The sequence below is a fragment of the Triplophysa dalaica genome, chromosome 8 (genome assembly GCF_015846415.1).
Source record: "Triplophysa dalaica isolate WHDGS20190420 chromosome 8, ASM1584641v1, whole genome shotgun sequence".
Taxonomy (NCBI): Eukaryota; Metazoa; Chordata; class Actinopteri; order Cypriniformes; family Nemacheilidae; genus Triplophysa; species Triplophysa dalaica.
The window spans coordinates 11,670,298-11,689,708 of NC_079549.1; the positions used below are offsets into that span (position 1 = coordinate 11,670,298).

Here is a 19,411-nt window from a genome sequence, read left to right on the forward strand (position 1 = left end):
TATGAGCGTCCCAACCCTGCCACCCAAACTGCTCACCAACATGACTGAATCATCTGTTTCATTTAACGTATGATTTAAAAAACGTTAAGAAGATATATTTTAGGGTGATATACTAGCAAAGAGGCAAACAAAACCCAAAGCCATGCAGTTTTTTTATTTGTAAACCTTTATTTCCTTTCACAGATGGAGAAAAAATGAGTGAATGCATCTGAAACCCTGTTATCCATAACACATGTGCTTTCTCTTAATATCTTTGAACACAATTTTTTAAATGTTAATCCTTGTTGGCACTTTCCTTACTTAATAACTTTCATTTAACATTCTTTGACCGGTCTATCTCATTTTTAGATGATTTGCACACTGTATTGTGAGGTAAACTTGACACATTTCAAATTTGATGAGCAACAGTGAACCTGAGGACAAACACATAGAGGTGTGTGCAGTAACTCCACTAGAAAACAGTACAACGAGATTGTGTTTGATAGCCTACAAGTTAACAACAGTTTGTGCATGTTTTTACTAGAAGATAAAGAAGCAAAACATAATTCAGTGAATTAGAAGTTTGACATGGGTGACGTCTGTTCTCTTAGTCGTTTTTGTGCTTATTTAAACAATTGTTGAAAAAGTAGCAGCCCACAGTTCAATGCACTTACAGTATAATGCAGTTGGTCAGTCCCACATAGTTAACTGATGTAAACATTTTATGGGAAAATTTCATGTAGTAACGAAATGTTGTCAGAATTGATAAAACACAATACTGAACACAGACGTATAGGCCTACTGTATATTGTAGCTTATGCGTGACAATAATAGACAATCATCAGGTAACATTTTTGTTATTAAAAGACTGTAATATTCATGTGATGGTTGCCTTGATGAAACAACATTTTTGAAAGAATCATTCAGAATTTACAATATATACAATATCAAAAGTAAAAACGCACAAATAATAAATAACGATAGAAAAGAACACAAAAATAGAAAATAATTAACGGCTGTATGGAATCACCTGTAAAATATCTCTCCAGGAACATTTGCTACTGAATCTTAGATGTACATACAGGTGTGTGACCTTTTTGTGTTTCATGTTTGTAGCTGTATGTTTCTGACTTTGGCTTTTTAATAATGATTGCATTTCAAGTTATTTCAAACAGATCAGTTTACAAAACACGATTCTTTACTGTATCACCACAGATCAGTTTCTACTGATATTTTACTGCTGTTCCTGGTTATAATCAATTAAATTACTGCGAAGAAAATGTTCAGCACCCATATCGGTAAAAAGCCCTGGATTTAATGTTTAAGTTAAATAGATAATACACAAAAGGTAGGAAAAACAACATTTACAAATTAACCAACATCAATGAATTAACACAAATGCTTAATGTATATAAAATAAATCCAGCAAATAAATAAATTAAAATCACATCAAGCATTATTAAATCACATTCATGTCAATGCATGGCCATTAAGAGAAAAAAATTAGGCCCTAATGTTGGGAAGTTTTGTACTATATTTTCATCCTAGACTGATAATTATTTCCACGTATAGTAAGTCTGGCATCTTAGTTAAAACACAAGCTGATTCACTGTTATACGTGATAACAACACTTCAATCATCAAAACACTGAGTCTTTAGTAGAAGAAGTTTGTATCAATTTCTTTTCATAAATTCCTGTGCATTTTTATCTATTTGGATGGTCTGCAGAGCTCAGACCTTCTTCCAGGCCTGACTGAATAGAGAGGACAGGATCTCACTTATACAGGATAACTGTGTGTGGGGCTCATGGTAAGGACAGGAAGTTAACTTAAGAAATCTTAGTAAAAGATGGCAGGAGTTCTTTTTCTTTCGCTGAATAGAACAGGAAAAAGTGGAAAAAGATGCCTTCTTGTTGCCACACATGGTTGTAATGGAAAGAATGTCCAAATACTGTAGACATTTGACGCTGTAATGGTTTGTCCCCTGTTGGAGGTGTGGAAAGTTAGCAATTTATCCTGAACATTGCTTGTTACATCATCGCTATATTCTAACATACAGTTTTTAACTTCTCACCCAGAATATTACTGAGTTTGCATGACAGGCAAACAATGGTGACCTAACCTGAAATACATCCACAAACTTTGACTTCATTTCATTGAATGCCAAATGGCACTAGAAACTATCCATCGTTCAGTGACTTTCCCAAGGATTCCAGCCATTCGCCGGCTCAGATCTTTTGTGGCTATTATAAAAGTGTTGCTCCATCTTTGTCAAACAGTTGGCACAGTAACTAATGCTATAGCACAACTCTCCGGCTGAAGTCACTTGTGGTTTTCAGATACATCACATGTTGCTACACTCAATTAGAAGCAGCACTGCACCATTCACCTCAACATCAATACAAACTAAAACAACTAAACGCACTTCTCATCTAAAGACTGTTTAAACCAAACTTACATGCTTGCTTTTACTTGTTCCTGTGATGGTACTGTTGCTGCTGTTGGGGGTGCTGGGGCTGGTACTGATGGTGATGTCGCCGTGGGCTCGGGACGCCCCCTCGAATAGATTGACCTGGTGAGGCGGAGGCCATGGGGTGATGATGGCCAGCACGAATAGGCTTAGCTAAAAAAAAGGAAAACAGTGTGGTAGAAAAATATATTTAAAACGCAATTTTTGTGAAAACTTATCATAACACATCGAGAATCTAATACAAATTGCATACGTACAGAGTATTTGAATTCATGAAAAATTATGCTTTATGGAACTATACAACTAAAAATTCTTCTATGGCATTCTGTAGCACACTTATTTTTAAAAGTGTACATGAGAGACATACACAACTGTGCATTATAGTAAAGTCAGCGGACTCCCGACAACGTATTATTGAGGCTGTAGAGATTGAGTATGTGGCGCTCCCTACTGGTTAATCATTGAAATCTTCTTGTCATTTTTTATGTGGTATTTCATCAAGCTTTCAGCCAAAAACAGATGAATCTTTATAAGAATAAATATATTGCTGAGAGTTCTTTCTAAAACGGCAAATCGGAAAAACAAGCTAACCCCTCCCACCCATACACAAAAAACAAGATTTTTAAAATAAAATAGCAATTGCCAACCAATCTGTGCGATGTGATTCCTCCTGGCCTGGTTCTTGGCCTGGATGACCTCCTTGATGCGGTCCACCTCCTGTTGGTAGCGCTTACGGTCTCTCATGGCGCTCTCCTTAGCTTCTCTCAGAGCAGACTCCAGAATCTTCACACGCTCAGCTGTTACGCGCAGACGCTTCTCCAGTTTAGGCAGCTCGCACCTCAGATCTGCATTATCACGTACCAGCTGTAGATACACACAGAATGTTTATTTATTTTTTAAAGATATTTTTGGCCTTTATTCATACAGTTGAATAGTAGGAGAGCGGGGGTGGGGTTGGGAAAGGACATCTTAAGCCATCGGCTCTGACACACACAGATTATTGACATCATATCCTGTATGGAGCTAAACGACTATATATAATATAAAACATGCTAGCAAACCTGCTTGTGGACTTTGGTAAGCTGCTCCAGGTTGTTCTCCAAGAAAATTATCTTTTGCTTTTGTGCCAGACTTCCACCTGATTCATCAGCATCCATATCTATATTCTATAAAGCAGAGACATGTAAACATTTATAATTTATTTATTTTACCTCTCAGGTTTTTTTGTCTTATACATATTACTTCCTGGTTCTGTGAAATCCACAAGATCAGACACAGGTGACAGCAAATTCAAAAACAAATGTGTACTCACTCGTCCCATTCGCTCGCTGACGTCATGGATGAAAAGCCTGCGCAGATTATGGAGAGTCTCAAGCTCTTTGGTCTAATGAGAAACAGAACTACTATGTCAATTATCTCAAAAAAATATATTTTACAGTAGCGAACCCACAGGGCCCTCTGTTATGACCTAAACTATCGTAAAGAATAATATAAAAAATAAAAAAATATTATTTTCAATAAAAGTCGGCTGATTTTCCCTATTAGATATGGATATTTGACTTCCTGGATCGATGCAGACTCTATCACCGTGAGATTTCCAAGTAATTGAGTTTGAGATGCACCTTGCCTCGCCTGAAAAGAAGATGAGAATAGCCGCCTGCGGTAAGGAGAGGAGTGAAAACAGCTCATGCAGGACGGACACTTTCCAAATCGTGATGACGAGTCGACAGGAAACATCAGTAATACACACATTGTATGTAATGTGTGCAAGGCGTTACATGCATACTTGTACGACCGCTAATGCCTTTGCGTTGCGGGCATTCGTGTTTATAATATGTCCGCCAGTCCACCCCAGGTCACGGCCGTAGGTGGGACAGCCGTTCTGGACTTCGACAGAATGTCCTACTGGTCAGTCTGCCCCACGTGTCGGTCATGTGTGTGTGTGCTACCTGTTCCGTGCAACCACAGCTTTCGTGTAGCTTTTGTGTAGCTCGTGTAATATCAAGGTCATGGGTTTGATCCCAGGGATTGCACTTAATTAGAAACAAATGAAGAGCTCTTTTCCAAAACGCTATAAATGCATTTTAATAGTTTTCATAAACCCAATAGTTTTATACACGTGGCGCATACACGTGGCGCGCCGATCATAATGCATATGTGTAATAATTATTTGTATTTGTATTGCGTGTTATTTTGGTGATAACATTTCTTGCTGTGCTGTTCGGCTTGTTGTGTTTCACGTCTATAGTAGCATTGTAAATGTATAATGTGGTAAGTGTGATGCTATAATGTAGTGTGGGTTCTTCTATAGGAAAGCACAGTAAGCTAAAATAAGGATAAGTGGGTGTGTTTGGGGTGGATGGGTTGCGCGTGTGCAGAGGGCCAAGGCTCCAACATGACGGTTCGCTACTGCTATATAATAACAACAGCTGTACAGATGCTAAACTTTATGGTTTATTGATAAACTACTGTTGCAGGTCCTCAGACATGAACTTTCGGGAATGGGTTTTACAATCCTACTCACCACAGTCACCTCTAGACCCTTGAGATCCTGCTTGGCTTGCTCTTTCTTCTCATTCAACAGACTAATTAAACCAAAAGAGATAAACACGTTAGCAAAATGCATAAACTTAATGACATGAAAACTACCTATTGGGAAATCTGTCCTCCTTTCATAAGCTAACATAAGCAGTGGACTCACATGAGCTTCTGGAGTCTCTCGTCCTTCTTCTGGTCCTCCTGCTTGAGCTTATCAAAGTCAGAGATGAGCTGCTTCTGTTCCAGCTGAAGAGCCTGATTCACACTGACATCAGATGAGGAATAAAGTCAGTCTTGCTTTGTTGTGACCTATTCCTGTCACAGAACATATTGAAACGTACAAAGCACTATATAAATGAAAAGAAAATTTCAGTACAGGACCCCGAATTCTAATTGATGGTGTTCAACGCTGCTTTATCGACGGATTCAGTGGCAATATCATAAACAGATGTTATGAGGCCAAACTTTAACTTTCGGTAGACATCCGCAACAAATCAATAGCCGGGTTGCTATTCTAACGTGACGCAAATCTTTTCAAAATTTGCAAGAACAGGAGGAAAGACTAATGCGAAATTGGTGCGTTTCTATCAAGTTCCTCGAGTGGTGTTGGTAACTAAGTAAAGATCTGGACAGCAGAAACACCATCAACGGTAACAGCTGCTTAGTCTTGTGGGTTTAATGTTTGCTACATCAGAATTTATCTCTCAACGTTTTTGCGAACCAACAATTTTCATTTTGAAATTTGGCATTTACATTACTCGTTTCTGATTTGAAACTTCAAAATGCCCATAAAACTAGAGTGATCTAATCCCGGATATTAAATGCTACTTAACTTAATACAATCAATAAAGAATAAAATATGAATACATAATATTAATGAAATATTAAAAAAATAGTTATATTACTAGCCATACCATGATGACCTAACACAGAACAGAAGTTATCTTTGAACCAGGTGTGTGCGTCCAATGAAAGAGTCTATAATGACTGGGCATAGCACAACCACAAAATACCTGACAATTAGGAAAATACATTTCCAGACTAATGCTTTACGCTATTATTATTATTAAATTGATTATTAAACATATATACTTTATCAGTTGCAAATTGCTTTAGGCCTACAGTAAACTCAGTTCTTACTCCTTCAGGTCATCCAAGCTCCTCTGTTTCTCCTCAAGCTCATCTCTGAGGCGAGAGAGCTGCTTCTGGTGAGCCTCTCTGTGGCTTTCCATCTGCTGTTCAAACGCTTTCTAGGCACCAAAACACAGGCATTTATAACATGTTATTGACGGTATAGTTGTTTTACAGTGTTTTTTAAATTGAGAAAATGACAACTGTTGCTCTGATCACCTTCATCTCCACGGCATCCTGCATCCTGGTCATGTCTTCCTTCTCTTTATCTTGAACTGACACTTCATGCATCTTTTCTGTATGAACAAACAAAAAGAAATTGAGATAACTTTAAAATACTGTACAATACATTTACTGTCAAAGAAACAGATGTTTGTTGAATACAGCTAAATAAACAACTTCTGGCGCACAATACACAGTGCTTAGTTAATACGACAACAATGTGTTCATCACATGTACCATTTGCATTAAGTTTAGCGAGTTCCTCCATCAGTGAATCATGGCTTTCCTCCAGCTGTCTCTTCTTCTGCTCCATGTTCTGCATGTAATCTGTGAGGGATTTGATCTTTGCCTGATGCTGAACCACATAGAAACAAAAACACACTGAGAAACAAAAACTGATGTGTGAATCTGAGACGTAAGACAACTGTGGAGTGCAAACTGTGGTCTGCACTCATCCTCCTGGATCTATATGCCACTTTTGACATTTTCAACCACCACATGCTCCTGTCGAGCTTCAAGACTATGGGTGTCTCTGAAAGCGGCGCTACAGTGGTTCGAGTCTTACCTCTCGGATAGGTCAGTCAAAGTATCCCTGCGCTCTCCAATCGAACATTGCTTGTGGTTCTGTCCCACAAAGGGGAAAAATCACTCTCACGCACTTTCTCGGGGATTTGTTCCACGACTCTTGAACAATCTCCGTCTTGCCACAAGATCAGCAGATTCTGTAGCTGTCTTTAAGAATTGGCTAAAAACACATCTCTTCCGTCAAAATCTTACCCATTAGTAGTCTTCTACTTCTTTTCTACTTTCCTATCCCCCCACCCCCAAAGAAAAATAGCTGACTGAGACCAGTTTTTACTGTACCTATGCATTGTTGTTCTTTTGTTGTACAAATAGCTTCTATTTTTTTCCCCTACTTTGTACATCGCTTTGGATAAAAACGTCTGCTAAATGTAAATGTTTACATTTGTTTGCACTTCCATGATCCCCGTTTTTTTAAGCCAAAATGTTGGGTTAACGTTGATATTCAGATGATTCTTACATCCCGCAAGTGAAGACTTTTTTCTTTCATTGTTTCCCCGACATATTCCCTTAATACCAATTACAATGGAGGTTCCCATTATAATCTATTGTATGGACACAAAACCAATGCAAGTCAATGGGTACCACTGATGTTCGGTTAGTTTAGTAAACTGTGTGTGCCTTTTTATCCTAATAGTGATTGATAAAGAAGCATACAGTTATCGAATGAAATTCTTAGGATATAAAAATAAATAAAAAGTCAACAAGAAATTCCAATCGAGCCCACCACATGAGGGAGCTGTTTACTGCCATATCAATAAATAAATCATCAGGATACCTGAGAGATGAGCAGCTGACAGGATGCAAGCTCCTTCTCATTGATCTGCATTTTCTGCATTGTGTCGGCCTGCATGCTCTCCAGCTGCTTACTGCGGTTGACCAGAGACTTCAGCTCTGACTTCATTTTACTGAGGAAGAGCCTTGTCAAGGTAAACTCCTCTTCCATTCCTCCATTTAACTCTGCCATCTAGGTAAAAAGATTATGCATAATGCATATTATAATTACATCATTAAATTTATACCTGTAACCACATATTAAAATTGAACAACAAATGTAACTTGCAGATGAAAAATCCATATGCCGGTCAACCATTATTTTGAATATTGGGAAGGGGACACATTTAGTTAATGTTCGCTAAAACACCTGCTGTTGCTTGGATCAGGACATGTATGTTTTATGGGTTTTTGTTTAGTGAGATATGTGTTCTTATACCTTGTGGTCATTCAAGGCAATAACACTGCCAATCTCATTGAGGTCTCTGAGCAATAAACTCAGGATCTCTGCTGATCTCTTCTTGTGATGTCCGCTGACTTCCTGCAGGGCAGACAAATCCCTCTCCGCCCCAGCCAGAGATGCCTGCATAATGAAACAGAGTACAATAACTACACAAAGCAACACCTCGACATGTAAAAATTGACTTTAAAAATTAATAGATAATGCCAACTCTGTATTAATATAACCCCAATGACACATTTGATATAAAACATTATTTTGTTTATTAATGGCTGTCATCTGTCAACCCTGTTATGTATCTTTATACATAATAATATCCCAAAATATATGAATATTAATTGATTTAGCTTAGAAAGACACAACACTTTATATTAGCTTACACATTATTAGCTTAAAAATGTTTCATGACAAAAAAGGTCTCACACAAAATCATTTTGTCAAACTGGAATTTCCTTGAATAACCCAGATATGACCCTATATTAATATTTTCTCATTCTACTCACACTCTTCTGCACAAGTTCCTCAGAGAGCTGTTGGTTTGTTTTAATTCTCTCTTCCATCTCGTTGCTCTTCTGGTCATAGTTCACAGCAAGCTCCTCTAAGGCCTGAAGTACTTCCTTCACCTCCTCTTTAGCCGCATCGTTGTCACGCTGCAATCGGTTCAAGTCTTCCTGGACCTTCTCATAGTCACGGCGTGTGGAGGCCAGCAGCTGTGTACACGCAGGATGGGACCACATACATATATTTGTTGAGCTATTGTAAAATCAAATTTTATGCTTGTAAATATTATGTATTAAGATTTTGATTCCAACAAAAAAAATGTGTCTGTGTCTCAGTGTAGCTAGATATTTTATTAACATTACATGTTTTTAAGAAAGAAAAAATATTATTAATATTGACAAGATGAACCAATGAATGGCGAGAAATGCAATGCTGAATATTGCCACTCTAGCGAAGGAAGTCATAACTTCCAGTAAAACTAGCCAATCGTCAATCAGTAAAGACTGATGATTCTCAGGGGCGGAGCTCTTGTGAGGCGCTTGCCAGCCTGTGTGCAGGCACAGTAGATGAGGTGACCTCGAAAAAGGTGATTTTTAGTGCAATTTAAGCTTAGCAAATAAAAGTTATGATAAAGTTCATGTCATGTTTAATTATTGATCGGAAATGTCCCGTTTAATTGTGTAATTTTTGCCAGCAATTTTATAAATATATGCCTTCCCCCATTCAAGTAAATAGGACTGTGGACTTGCCATGACGTAAATAACTGCCCAGTGGTGTTGCAAACAGGGTCGCCGAGTGGCACGACTTCCGTAAACAGACTTTGGCTTAATACAGTAGATTGTGGCAAATATGACTATTCTACTCTATGGGGCTGCTATTGGAGTGGACTCACCTCATCCTGATCTACCATCTGCTGCTTGAGGTTTTCTGCCAGCTGACTATGCTGGTTGATCTCATCATCCTGGTGAGAGAGAGAAAGGAGAGGTGGAGAGGGAAATTGATGGGGGTACACATTTGTTCTCAAACACTTTTGTAACATATTTTTAACACCATGTAGGAGCTATTTCTCACCTTGTCATCTAGCTGCTGATACAGGTCATTGATCAGTTCCTCATACTGGGTTTTCTCTGAATCACAAAGAGGCTCAGGGGGTGGAGCCAAAGTGTCAATTATGGGAGTGGCTTCGGAATTCTTCGGATCTTTACTGCTGAGCTGCTCATTAACAGGTACGCTCTCACCTGAAGATAAAGTGATGAAATATTGTCAACACAATAAACACAATAAAAGAAGTCAAGTCTTGGGCTTTTATAAACATTTCTGTATCTTTTCCATTTTGACTATGAGGTTATATCTTCACCAACAGCATGACAATTTGTTTTTATTAAAAACATTATGAATGAATATGCTGTTTAGACCCAGGGGCAAGACCCGATTTTCTGGACGTGCTGAGAAAGGTGAGAAATCTTAACTTCAGCACCTGAGAGTAGGTGCATTAAACGTATAGGCAGCTAGTAACACTTACAGTGCAAATTTTATAAAATGCTTTAAGCACTTCTTTAGTCGTGGACGATGTTTAACATATTCAGCTTCCTGTAGTAGTGTCTATTTACATATGTTTCGTAAGAAATGACATTATTTCTGACTCATTCCACAATCAGTGGAATTAGCTGGAAATCGTATCAATGTCAATTGTGTGCGTTTTCAACCTATATAAACGCACATCAAAATGTTACTAAAATACACAGATATTTGTGGCTTTAGTATGAAACAAACAAAAGAAAGAAGAACAATAGAAATAACTGGCTCTGTTTCTTAGCACAGATGTTAAAGGGACCCATTTCTATGTCCCTATTTCAGGACTCAAACCTCAAAACAAAGCTTTTGTTAAAACAATTACATCAAAAAGTGAACTGGCCATTACAATCTTGAGCCCAATAGTACAGCACAAATATAATGTACAGTAAGCTGAGAACCACAAAACAGCAATCCAGACCATTACTGTCATTTTCAAGCATATCAAAAGATTTGTGAGCAGACAACAGCACACACAACAAAGTGAATTTGAACTATTAAACATCAAATAGATAGAAATAAGGTGCAGGAGATTATACCTTTCCTCCAACGTTTGAGCTCATTTTCAAGTCGCTGGATGATGACTTTCAGACCCCTTGTCTTTTCTTTCTCTTTCTCATATTTCTTTTTCCATTCTTCTGCCGTCAGTTCCATGTTCACAGAAACTGTGTTTTTAATGGTTTTGGCTCTGTGTTACGGAGAACAAAGACGTTTTAATAAAAAATAATACATGGATATATTAATGTGTGTGTGTGTTTATGTATGTGTTAAGACACATTTGGGAGCCTAAATGGTTTCACCTCTGACCAAACATGAGAGTGGATTTGGTCTCAGACTCATTGTATATGGAGGGAGAACAGCAGATGACAATAGTGGTTCTGCAGTTCCCACCCAAAGAGTCCTGAAGGATCCTTGTCATTTTACTGTCTCGGTATGGCACATGAGTTTTCTGTTAAGGTAATAAAGTTGATCAGTTAATTATGAAGCTTTTGTTTTGAACGGTGAGAGTCGAGATATATGGTCCAGTTTGAGAACACAGGATGAGATGCATTCAAGGGGAAAGAGAAGAGCAGAGCACTTACACTTCCCTCGGCCAGGGCTGAGATGACGTTCCCCAGAGCAGAAAGAGACTTATTGATATTTTTAGCCTCATCCAACACAGATCCTTCTGCTCCAGTTTTACTGACCTGTAAGAGAGATGGAAATATTTGATCTATTCTATGTGTTTATTTGTTGACACAGATTTTGATATGCTTCAGGAAGAAATTATAAAGCGTGTCACCTTTTCACTTCCTGCCAGATCTACTAGGTACAGTTTCCCACACAGTTTTTTCTCTGTCTCCACATTTTCCTGTTTAATGTTAATTAGGAAAATACTATGACTGCGGGAGCTGTGTTCATTCATGTCTGTGGAAAAACAAACACATTAACATACAATACAGCACGGTGCATTGGTTGTGTTTTATTTGAGGTTAAAAGGTAACTCACTTGTGACAGCGACATGACGATTGGATTTTCCCTCATCAATCACATCCATGACGTCGTCTGGACTGGACACAAAGCGCTCTGTGCAGCCCTGGCAACAACAGCATCCAAAGACATGAGACATCAAGGTTTAAATCTACTCACACTATATTGGTCACAGGTCTTACCTTGACAAAGGGCACCCGGTTCTTATCCTCATGAACAGCGAGGTTGGTTTTGGAAACTTAGAAAATAAACATTTATCCAACATAAGAATGAGATTCAAAAACAGCAAAAGATTAAGAGGAATGTGTCCATTTCAAATCTTACCATCAAGTAAGTCTCTGATTTTGTCCAGGTAGATTTCAAAATAAGAGACCTGTGGTAAGGAAAATTTGTTGATACAAAATGTATAAATATTGTATTTATACATATAATTCTTAATAACATACATAATTGTTTAATATTAATCATTTTAAAAATGAAAGTACACATTAGCAGATTTAAAGTCCCCCGTGAACCCGGATGTTGCGGTCATTTTACATGTGTATTGTGACGCATTTTTGACTGAAGTGGAATTTCTACTGAGAAAAATAGTGGCCGTGGCTTTCGTCTTTCTTTGATTGGATTTGATTGTATGTATTAAAACAGCCGTTTCATTTTGAAGCAGACTGAAAGTTAAAGGGGAGGAGTTAATGGATGCTCCGCCTAAGCCGTCTAATATGTTATTTAAGATGGATAGTCATTACATGGAGGAAATGCTTTTTCAGATTTTAACTAAAGATTATGAGGGCAGATGAATTTTAAAAAGAGAATGACCCACATCAATAAACTATTTACAATAAACCCTGCAATGTTTCATGAAAAAATAGGCATTGTCATTTTCTATTTCACTGGGACTTTAATGTTGGATATTTCCCTTCCCCAATACCTTGATATGGAACTCCAAATTTTCATCCATAGAGTAGATGTGATCAAAGATGTCCTGGGCAATGCGAGGAATGATGCCCATCTGCTGGGCACTGTGAAGCTTTCCCTGTATGTGTGTGTGTGATAAGGGACAAAATATAAAAAAAGAGTGACTTCACATTACTGTCAAAAAGAATATTTGCAAACATTCTGGTGAAAACTAAACACTTAGTTTAAGAATGAAACAAACGTGACCCTGGACAAAAAAAACAGTTTTATGGGTCAATTTTTTGAAATTGAGATTTTTACATAAACTGAAAGCTAAATAAATATGAATAAATATTCTATTTATGTGTGAGTTGTTAGAATAGGACAATATATGGCTGAGATACAACCTTTTAAAACTCAGGAATCTGAGAGTGCAAAAAAAAATTGCGAAAATTGCCATTGAAGTTGTTCATCAGAGTCACTGTGACAGGAGATCCACTCACAAAAATGAAGTTTCTATATATTTAAGGTAGGAAAATTACAAAAATCTTCATGGAACATGATTTTAACGTCATTTCCTAATGTTTTTTGGCAGAAAAGAAAAATCGATAATCTTGACCCATACAATGTATTTTTGTCTTTTCCTAAAAATGTTCCTGTGCCACTTAAGACTGGTTTTGTGATCCAGGGTCACAAATGTGTGTATCCTGCGGTCTGTATTTCATTTGAGGGATATAGGGAATGTTATATTTGACGTGCTAGTTTGCATCTTTCAAAGGTGCATTTGTAAACAGGACAGGGATTTAGGTGACATAGAAATCCATTTTTATATGACACCTCAGACAACATTGCCTCAATTATTTTACTTTACATTCACATCACTTCACATGCTGGTTGTTTCCAGGGCAACGCCTGAAGTCAACTGGCATTTTGCAGCTGCTACAGCAGCGTGGCATTTTAATCATTTCATCTGATATATTCTGTCTAGACAATTTTTTTTCCACAGTGACTTTCTCTCTTCCCATAAGAGCCTAACATGTGCTGAAAGGTCAATGAAATATGCAAACATGTGAACATTATCACCATTGCATCTTTCAGTTTTTACCTCCATAGTGTGAGTCTTGCCTGATGCGGTTTGGCCGTATGCAAAGATGGTCCCGTTATAACCTTCCAGTACATCTGAAATACAAGACTCAAGTCTCAAAAAGCAACTTTGTCCAAAATACAGTCATGAAAAAAATTATGGTTACTGACAACAAGTTTTAAACATTCAATTTTCTTTCCAATCAGTCTGCAACAACATGTAATGATTGAACAAACCTTTAACAATCTGTCTGGCACAGGAGTCATAAACTTGTTCTTGGTTTGTGTTTGGAGGAAGAACTCGGTCAAAGATATACGGCTTCCCCTAAAAAGAGAAGCAAAATCAGTTAAAAAAACATGTAAAAATAGAAACATCACTTAAAAACATATTGCTTTAAATCTCAACAAACATGATAAGGAACTCTTTCTCCGTGACAATGTCTGTGGAGTAAATCTTAATATGTTTACTTTATTCCATTGAAATAAAATAGATGTGCATTGGTTGAAATGACCTGTTTACTCCGGGGATTCAAGTTGGGACATATTTTTTATTTTTAACCATGCATACGATACCTTATTTATGTACATAGTGTTTGAAAGCCATTTCATGGATAAAAGATGGAAAATAACTACATTTTGGGTTGAATTCTGCCCCTCCTTGAAATTCGCTCCCTGGCATCTTTCACGTGCCCCCATTTCCAGCCCTATAGATGTGTCAAGCTAATTTGGCCAGAACGTCTTTCCCCCTCTTTCATAAGAATATATTATATGGAGGGTCACAATGGTGTCGAGTGAAAACAAAACATTCCCGACTAAGAAACAAGAGAGCTCCAAAAATCCCATTGAATATTTTACAAGCATGACAGAACAGCATAAGTGGCTAGACATTTGAACCCATGTGGAACAGTTAATACAATAATAGTTTTAGGAGTGGGGATTACGATTGGAATAACATACATGGTAAAACAAGATGGATGTCTACAGTATCCGAAATAAATAAATAAGTTAAATTTTATTATGTATAATATAAATGTATGAAGAGTCCTCTAATTGCATTTAGAGGTCACTCTCATAAAAGGACCGTTCTGTGTTTTTCCTCTGACACTGCACTTCCTTTAGATGAATACCCATCCCCCAACTGCAAGTCAATATTATTGAGGCCCAACAATCTCTTTCTCTTTTTTCTGAGCCACGACATGAACCTGCAGAAGAAATCCAGAGAATCAATAAGATAAACTCCCACAAACATGTATGCAACATGTGAACAACAATGAAGAAAAATGGAAAACAGAGGAAGCTTTTTCTTCTGTTAAGCAGCTAAAAGCAAACAGTAAACTGTAAAAAAAAAATAATAATAATGTAATTTTATTTTACGTTTTTATTTTACACATATTTTTGAAATCTGGTAAAGAAAAATGTAAATTACAGAAATAAACAGAACATTTACAAGGGTGTGAATGTAATTTTACTTTACAAAAAGTTTATTTAACTTTATTTTCTGGCACCCCTGCTGCTGGAATATTACATGTTTTAAAGGTATTTTAAAGCCTAACTGTATATTTACAGTTATAATACTAATATCTGTTATAATATCTAATACAAATGACTGCAAAATGATTGAAAAATCAAAACACTCGCCTGCAACATGCAGCATTACTGAAGTATATAGAGAACATATTTCTAAAGGATCTTGTATAATCAGTGGATATATTTTCCGGTACTAGATCTTTTGATAGATCCAGAAGAGGTTAATGTGGAATCTGTGTTTCATATAGAGCAAGAGAAACATAATACCACAGCTTAAGATCTAATTCTATTCTATGCCCATCTAGTCTGTTGTGTCTTATGTTGTAGTCAGACAGTTGACAATATTCACTCGGGTAATTTGTCTTTATGTCTGATTTAGCAGGTAGGGGTCAAGAAACCCTGCCGAGACAAAAATGAGAGTTGTTGCTTAAACCCAGACCGTCACCACGGAAACTACATCTCACCCAGAAAAATATGCAGTGATTGGCTGACTGGTAGCACCTGTCTATTGGCCAATGGTGGAGAAGAATAACGTGACTACAATCATCTTTTCTATCCATCATTGTCTATCTAGGGATTCATCTATTTTTATTTCTGAAAAGTCACATAAATACTAACATGCCTATTGCATTAAATCTTATAATTTACAGTGTAGGAGTACAAACCAACAGACTAAGTACAAACAGCCTATGACAGTATCAATGTGTGCCAACATTTTTGTCTTAACTTATTAAACTTTGCCAAATGGAAATAGACATTTATGCTACCACATGGATGATTTTAATTGCAAAATACACAAAAACAAAGGATGTGCACTAAAAGCTGTAAAAGCACACGTGATCAGGAAAATGCACTGAATTGTTTATGTCAATAATTGATGCCTTGTCTAGAGAAATCCAGCCCTGTGAAAATACCGTATACCCGTATGTGAATAACTACCATTAACAATAAACATTGTTATTTCATATTTGCAAGATGCTTATATACTGCATTTGTGTTCTGTAACACAAAAGGGTCAAAATCCTCTGTGGACTTGCATAAATATTCCACTAAAACATCCCAGCCTTGCCCCACAGGTTTGGCCCCCCAAACGGCACCTCCGTTACTACGGCAACCTAAATTACTTGCAGTAGCCCTGGGACTCTTCGTGGCCTTGCACACATAATAGGACATTACCACCCATATTGAACTGCTGACCAGACAACCCCCATAAAGCAAAACATTAAATCCAGCCTGATGCTGACAGTTTATATACTGTACACAAATACATAAAAGCTATACTGAATCTCTGAGTTACTTAATATTCCTTAAAAGTAGAAATTTATGGTCAGATAATTTTGGTTTCGTTTAAATATCTGTTTATGTTTAACAGAGAGAAGACAAATGACTGAATACATTTTCAATACAAAAAATGATTTTTTCAAATGTAACAAATATACACCAACCTAAATCAGTTACCAGTTACCAGTTATAATAACTATTAATTTAAAGTGACAAATTCTATTTAGTTCAATTATTGTTCTATTAGCTTACATTTTTTTCAGTATCATTAAAATGTGCAATGCTTAATTTATTTACTATAATGTTATTTACTATTCATAAGAAATCAGCTTTGCGTCAGATAATGTTTTTATTCAAAATGTGCTTAATATATTAGACAGAAAAACATAAATACATCTCTTCATTGTCAATCCATCATTGCTGCTGGGGGTAGAGGTGTGAAAATCAACCCTTCCCCCGTACATAAATTAAATTGTATTGACATTAAATTCTCTAGGGTTAAAACTGAGATTAGAGTGTAGGTAGTGACAACACACAGAAAGAAACATTATGAACATTCACTTATGAAATGCAGATAGTTAAATATGTACATTAATAAATGTACATATATTACCCAGGCTGCATTGTTTTCATACTTCCTCAAGCAAAATGTCTGGCATTAGGATCATCTGGCAGAGCTGAGTCCACAGGGTTCTGTTAGTGAGAATGTACTTTAAAGACTGAAGCCTAACACAAGCTACACTCGTTTTTGTGTGCAGATTCGGCATGATAAAGATGATTACCATCTGAATAGGTCGGATAATACGAGCTATTGTGTTTGCACAAGGGATTTCTAGAGGTTTACTGTAAAACATAAAAACCATCAGTGTCTTACTGTGTAGACTATTTAAGTCTGATATGTACAGCAAGACACACACCCACATACACGACCATCACTGCGAAACAGCCACAAATAACTCCACTCCTACAAGTGAAAGCATTGCAGACTGCTGCCAAGCATACAAGAACCAGACGTTTTCCAAATTTTGAGATTATGGAGCTTTTTATATTGAGACACACATTAGTTCTTTTGTTATGAATTTACAACAGCATGCTGGCATTCATTTTGAATTTGATTAAATATCTAAATGGCATCAACAACTTAACCACAAAAAGGTATCAAAGAGCAAGCTAATTCTCAACGTGTATTCCGGTGTGAAATTGAATCATAGCCACAAATCAAATTATATCAAATGTGACAAATAACCTGCCATTAGAAATTAGAATTACAAATCGGGTACAACAACTGGTGACTAATGGCAAATGAGAACAATAAACTAAACAAACCTCAGCTTTTGAGATACATTAACAGTTAAAGTAATAAATAATTGTCTTGGTTATTACTGATCATGCTTTTCATCATGTAAAAGGGCGTGTTGACATGACAATTTCACAGTGCAGATCATAGATATGGTTTAGATAAGAGTCTTCAACGAGGAGATCGATGTCAATTTGACAGTTTCACGTATTGTCTCATTAAATTAAATTTAAATTTTTAGGCATTTGACAGACGCTTTTATCCAAAGCGACATACATTGCATTATCCTATACATTATACATAGGCATTTGCAACCACCTGGGCTCGAACCCACAACCTTGCGTTGTTAACGCAATGCTCTTAGCTACAGGAAAACTGTATTGTTAACGACCAAATCAAAATACAAAATTTAAACAGCCCAATCTCGTTAAAGTAAAGCAACCGACGGCATATAAAAATTGTGTGATAATCAATAAATGTTTATTACACTAATGGCAATTAGTATTTTCAAGCCAATCAATGTTTTGAATGAAATGAGATGTTGGGTTATAAATAACAGGAGCAAATCGAACACTGACGACTGACTGGAAGCATCAGAAGATGCTATTCCCTAGCTGTTATCCAAGACTCTTAACAGCATGGATATGATTTCCCCCAAACGGATATGAGTTGACCGCAATAATTTATCCAGGAAATTGATACGGTGGTAACCATGCATATACACAAAGAAAAACAGAGAACCTAGTCAAAATGCTTAACTTTCTGTGCACCTTGACAACACTTTGCGCTCTGAAGAATTCTTACCGAGATAACGACGGTGTCCTCTCCTTTGAATTTCGGGATGTATTTGTCACCTCTTCTGATTTCCGATTCGTTAAGTGGCCTGAATCGGCACATCACCTTTACACAACATTCAGACGCATCTGCCATCCTGTATGATATAGGTCTGATCTGATTTAACGAAACTTTCTCTGGTCAGCAGATCTTGGCGTCCACCCAGAAGTTTGCGGACAGGCGCATCAATCAAACAATCGTGATATCTTGATGCTTATCAGTTGTTCAGTCCGTCATGTCCATAATCGATGCGTGGGCGAATAAAGCTTTCAAAAATGAAACAACCTCGCAGAAATACTACGCAACTACTGGAATCCGTTTTAAAAATCAATGGAAAGATCAAATAATCATTTGGTGAAATGAAGAGGTCGAGTTCGTTGGCGTTAAATCCGAGTATACCTTCAGCGCTCGATCAGCATCAGCACCGGTCAGTTCCACCTTCAGTTCTGTCTGCCTACGTGTGTGATGGGCCGGTCCCTCACTGACGCTTCTGCTGTCAAACAGCGCCTCTACAAAGAGCTGACCATGACTGCCAAATACAGACTTGAGGAGTTTGTTGATATTTTGTGAAGTATTGGAATGGTTAGGTAAATCAATTAAATTATTTAAAATAGAATTAAACATGAGACATTTCTGGCCCGTTAAAGAGCCTGTGATATTTGATAGTCCTCCATTAGTGGGCGCCCTTTCTTTTCATTCAGTAATCACTTGACAATGATGGAAATTGTTGCTTTTATTTATCAAACAGGTTGTTTCAGTATGTTTTACTGTTAGTAATATTGGAAGTTTCCGAAGCGTAC

At 37.1% G+C, this 19,411-nt stretch overlaps 1 protein-coding gene across 1 annotated transcript; it reads right to left on the reverse strand.

The window, feature by feature from the left end:
- Positions 1–148: 148 nt before the first annotated feature.
- Positions 149–19,136, reverse strand: kif5c (kinesin family member 5C). Its single transcript, XM_056755402.1, has 26 exons — positions 18,582–19,136; positions 13,910–13,997; positions 13,695–13,768; positions 12,624–12,728; positions 12,023–12,071; positions 11,881–11,936; positions 11,717–11,804; positions 11,511–11,635; positions 11,311–11,415; positions 11,029–11,177; positions 10,768–10,916; positions 9,728–9,894; positions 9,549–9,617; positions 8,659–8,865; positions 8,135–8,278; positions 7,700–7,888; positions 6,577–6,694; positions 6,337–6,413; positions 6,127–6,236; positions 5,150–5,251; positions 4,973–5,033; positions 3,761–3,832; positions 3,510–3,614; positions 3,096–3,312; positions 2,437–2,601; positions 149–1,962 (listed from the first exon to the last, which is right to left on the reverse strand). The coding sequence occupies exons 1-25, from the start codon at positions 18,705–18,707 to the stop codon at positions 2,447–2,449; spliced, it is 2,907 nt and encodes a 968-aa protein (XP_056611380.1). The 5' UTR covers positions 18,708–19,136; the 3' UTR covers positions 149–1,962; positions 2,437–2,446.
- Positions 19,137–19,411: the final 275 nt, after the last annotated feature.

Bases quoted from the DNA above. Each gene is read 5' to 3' on its own strand.
- kif5c (XM_056755402.1), bottom strand. From the start codon at position 18,707: ATGGCAGATGCGTCTGAATGTTGTGTAAAGGTGATGTGCCGATTCAGG. The intron at 9,895-10,767 runs GTATAATCTCCT...CTTTATCTTCAG, and splicing joins GCTCAAACGTTGGAGGAAAG to GTGAGAGCGTACCTGTTAAT. The intron at 8,866-9,548 runs GTGAGTCCACTC...GCGTGTACACAG, and splicing joins AGATGGTAGATCAGGATGAG to CTGCTGGCCTCCACACGCCG.